Genomic DNA, 4,923 nt, shown 5'->3' with positions numbered 1-4,923 from the left:
ACTACCAGCAGGCTGGTGTGCTATGTGACCTTTACGTTCCCACAGCTCATGACTGGTGACAGTACCAAGAATCTACAGTGAGTACCGAGAAACAAACACAAACTGCACAACACTGTATTCTCAAGGTCTTCATTTAAAGAGCCTTGTATTGTGAGCAAATTAGTTCAGAAGGTAAAGGAACTTCTGGAACTTAGAACACTTTAAAGGACAATACAATATTCAGTTGATGTAAGGTTATTTTTGGGCCATGACCAAGTTAATGAGTATACTGTTAAAATTCTTTAATATTACTTCCTTTCATGTTTAGGTATTTTTTTTTTTTTAGCCAAATTTACAAAGATTTTTTAGTCCTTTAAGTGGTTCCTTGAAACTCTGAAGTGAACACCTACTTTCTTGGACACCCTAACAGTTTACAAGATTTTATGCTTATTGTACCTCTGTAGTTAGTGGGCTTTCAGAAATGGAGATACTTACTACAGGAGTTTAAAATTGGATTTTAATTTTCAATTTTGGCACACCCAGCTCACTGATGTCACACTTCAGAATAGAATTTAGCTCTCAACAGATAAGAGACACTTCGTATGTTTTACCTATATCGACTGAAAAACAATTTGAGTACCGTTTTAGCCCAACCAGTCAAGTTAAAAAGCTTATCAAAAGATATTTGTACATTCTTTTATATTTCAACCATCGAGTAATAAACTTTCTATTCAACCAAGTTGTATCACACAACTATATAAAATTAACAAAGAGAACAATGATGGAACAAACCATTCTGATTAATTTTGGGCTTGGTCCCAAAAGAGGTAGTCCATAAGTCACACACACATAAAAATTCCACAGAAGTTAACCTAACATGCCAGTCTCCTCCACCATATGCAGCCTCATCACTAAATGAGGCTATTTCATATCTGAGAACATTATAAGTTAGTGTTCATGTAAATACAGGAACTATAATTCAGAATTATTTCTTCATCTGTAACTTAAATCTGGTTCAGCTGAACCAATATATTATTAACTGGGCTTTGCCATCAGCCTCCTTAGTAAGAAAGCAGCTTTTCTCCAAATTAAATGTAAAACCTGCCTAATACACAGGTATGCCTTTAAATAACAAAGGGTACATGTATTTAGGCTTGGAGAGAAGCTTCAGGTTGTTAAGCCTCATTAGTAATACAGGTATATTTACTGTCATTTCTCTACAAATGCTGCTGCTGCCATTGAATTCCTCACGGTTCCTCTTGCTGAAGCTGCAAACTCTTCTATTTCTGCATTCAGCCTATTAATTACCCATTCCAATGCTTCACGGCCCTGCAGTTAAAAGAAAAAAAATCTATCAGTGTATAAATCTTAAATAAATGAATAGGTTAAACCCTGTCTTGCTGAAAATGACTAGACACAATAGTTGAAAATCAAAGGAAAGGTACAGAAATACAAGCCTCTGTGGTACTTATTACTTCAATAACTGGAGTACTGCAGGAACATGTCCTGCCTTACATTCCATAAAAAAAATTCCTTATGTCAGCAGTGCTCACATTATGAGCCACAAAAGTTTTTATCCAGATTGGTTTATCATTCTTGAGGCTGAACTCAAGACATCTTTGGATTCCTAGAGAACCCTCAACTAAAACACCACTTCGTTACTCCCACACAACTACTACAGGTATGTCTTTTTCAACAAAGAAAAACTAACGGATGGCAGCAAAAGCTTGACAGTGCCAGACTGTTGAGTGGAGATGGTATTTTCCACTGAAAATTCAGGGAGCTTTGCCAATAATAATTTATTATCTCCATTCACAAGAGGAAAAAAACTACAGAGGAAGTTCAGCAAGCTGAGCATTCAGTCTCTACAGTAAAGACAGTAGAACTGTGTGGACTCTTCCCAAGGCTGCTGTCAAAGCCAAAAAGTAAAATAGAAATTTTTTTCCCCTTTGTCCTTTAGCCAGTAGTCACACATTTTACACAAGGGTCATACTTACTTTATTAGCATTGGAAGAAATTGTGTTTGCCATTAGCCCTTCTAGGTAACTGCTCAGACTGACACCTTTTACTGATATTATTGCTTCTTGTGTCAAAACGGTTCTGAAACAGAGGAGGAAACAGAATTATTCTGAGTAGTTGAAAAAAGAATGCATTGTTGAAAGAAACTCACTCCTCCCCAACAAGCATACTCTCTTATCAGCTTTGCTGTGTAACACAGAAATTCTTGCCCCAGAAACACAACCCACTTCCACAGCGTATAAGTGCTTTATTAGAGGGTAGATTTAGATTAGATGCTAGGAAGAAGTTTTCCCTGTGAGGGTGCTGAGGCGCTGGCACAGGGTGCCCAGAAGAAGCTGTGGCTGCCCCATCCCTGGCAGTGTTCAAGGCCAGGTTGGATGAGGTTGGAACAACCTGGTCTAGTGGAAGGTGTCCCTGCCCATGGCAGGTGGTTAGAACTAGATGAGCTTTAAGGCCCCTTCTAACCCATTCTATGATTTATGCTTCTATGCATAAAATAAAAACCATGAGTCTCCACTAAGTGGAAGTGTCCCTTTCTGCATCTTTAGCAGCAAGAAGAGTGAAAACAGCAGATTTGGAGTGAAGGTATATTGGGAAAACAGCATTAAAACATCCCCTTCAACAGTAGGGATTTAACATTTCTGACCATCAAGAAAGAAGAAAAACCTCTTATGTTAGAATCTCTGGAAAGATCCTTCAGAATTATCAGTAATTCCAGCAATACAGACTCAGAAAGCTCTAATTTTCCCTTACCCCCCCCCCCCCAAACAAACAACAAACTAAACATGAAAACCCAAACCTCAAAAATTACAGACTACAGGGAGATAAATGTGCCTTCTCTTGCAGGTTCTGTGCTCAGGCAGATGAGAAGATCAGGAATAGGGCACTGTAACTGTAGCAGCATACACATTCAGTTACAGACAGGACACAAGACAACACCCAAAGAGCTGATCTGAACTGGGCTCTATCATAGTGACACTGCGTGTGTCAGCAGCGCTCTGCAGAAACAGTGTCACCAAAGAGAATGGCAGTCCATTTAATCCTTTTTGAGACAAGATGTAAACCTCATCTCCCGTTCAACAGAAACCATGGAAATTTTCAAAGTCAGACTCTGTACTACTTCTGGGCAACGTTAGAACACAGAGGTACTTACTTGTGTGGGTCATGAGGGTGTGGTTTATAGACAAGCCTCTCATCTACTGACACTAGATTTGTAAATGAAATCTGTAGAATACAAAACAAGATTACCCCTTGATAAAAATATTAAACAAATGTAGTAAATAAACCTGCAGATTCAAAACTAATGCTTATATGTCAGATTTAAACATTGTACTTTCCCTCCACATGAGGGTTGAGATTTCTCAACATAGAGAAATCTCCAAGTTCAGCAGTTGCTGATCGGGTTCCCCTTCCTTAACTTTCTGTATCATTTACCGTTATAACTACCACATTTATAACAACATTTTAACAGTAGGATTGGGCAAATTGAGCAGTACAGAACAAAATTAGGAAACAGTGACCGTGTACACCAAATGGCTTTTAGAAGTTTCTTTTCTTAATGCCTCCCTCCCCCAAAACTACTCCTGTCCTGCTCATCAGCATGTTCAGACACTTCCATCCTGACAAGTTCCAAAAAGCTAGTAGCGTCTTCCTGCAAAACAGAACTTGTCCACTAAGAACACATTATTTAAACCTTTAACTTGTATTATTCTAATGCAATTTTCAAGATTAACTTCCTTTTTCAATTTACAAGGTATTATAATCTGCAGCCTCTTTCAGTTGCACAAACACAGCTACTTACATTGCTGGATTTAAGCTCCATTGTTTTTTTCAATGGGTCAACAACAGAGTGCTCCTGAACATAGGTCTTTGTTCTGCATGTGCCGATGAGCTAGAAGGCAGGCAAACGTATACAGCGTTAATCACACAAACCAGCTGCAATTTTTTAGTGCCTTTAAAGACGGAAGTATCGAACAGACACCGAGACAACAGAATTAGGGTTTAGCTTAAAACAAAACTATTCATTTGAGGTAAATATAATTTTCAAGATGGAAGCAATCTAAGACTTAAGCAATTTTTTGCTATGAGGAAGTCCCTATGTGTACTGCTGCTGAGCTTTCCTCAGCAGGTACATAAATGCTTATCTCTTCAAACCATTACAGTTATGAAATGATACACGTCTATTACACCACCCGACTCACAAGCTTCCCCTGCCCTCTGGCATCCTTTCCAAGCTCTATGACAGAACACATACCGATTTCACAATGGAAGGTATTCCCCATTCCGTACTGAGGAGCCGGTGGCTGTGCAGCTTCCCACTAGGATCTACGTGTCTGTCCAGCACGTCAACGCCAACCACACTGGGGTTCATGGGATTTGGGTATTTCTGCATGGCGGCCGTTGTCACAGTTTCCCAGGGGTGGCTGCCAAACCAGAACCAAGACACAGAGTTGTACACTTTTTTTTTAAATGGGATTTCTAGTAAAACTGAGCACATCAACCAAATGGTATTTTTAAAGCAGTCCAGTTTCCAGTTCTCAAGCCCACAAATACCCTTCCCTAAAGGAAAACACCTGTTTTGCAGGTTGGGCAAAGGTACGCAGAAGGTAGGATACAACACACCTGATTCATCAGGACTCCTGAGCTCACCTACCTTGTAGCTTCTGATTCGATATGAATGTTTTCCCTGTGACATAATGCTGAGAGAGTGCAACTTTATGTGGCTTCAGGAACACTGGAGCAATTTATTAAGCTGTTACTTTCCTCGAACAAGTAGTATCTTCACATTATTATTCAGCAGAGGTGTTTTGGAGCACTTGAGCCCGACAACATGAATGGGCTCCTAACGCTTCGGTCAGTCTTACACCCGGACACAAGGGCAGCACAAAACAGACCCTCACCACGGCCACCGCGGCGGCTGGATGC

General features: G+C 39.8%; 1 protein-coding gene across 1 annotated transcript; it reads right to left on the bottom strand.

Moving 5' to 3' along the window:
- Positions 1-801: 801 nt before the first annotated feature.
- Positions 802-4,424, bottom strand: LOC104406386 (protein slowmo homolog 2-like). The gene is given in 6 exon segments (XM_010015347.1): positions 802-1,239; positions 1,242-1,308; positions 1,977-2,079; positions 3,152-3,222; positions 3,800-3,889; positions 4,253-4,424. Coding segments are annotated over 6 exon segments (624 nt in total). The 5' UTR covers positions 4,391-4,424; the 3' UTR covers positions 802-1,084.
- Between the last annotated feature and the right edge of the window lie 499 nt (positions 4,425-4,923).

The sequence above is a fragment of the Nestor notabilis genome, unplaced genomic scaffold, assembly GCF_000696875.1.
Source record: "Nestor notabilis isolate BGI_N333 unplaced genomic scaffold, ASM69687v1 scaffold29895, whole genome shotgun sequence".
Lineage (NCBI taxonomy): Eukaryota > Metazoa > Chordata > Aves > Psittaciformes > Psittacidae > Nestor > Nestor notabilis.
This window is presented reverse-complemented; position numbering and strand designations above follow the sequence as displayed.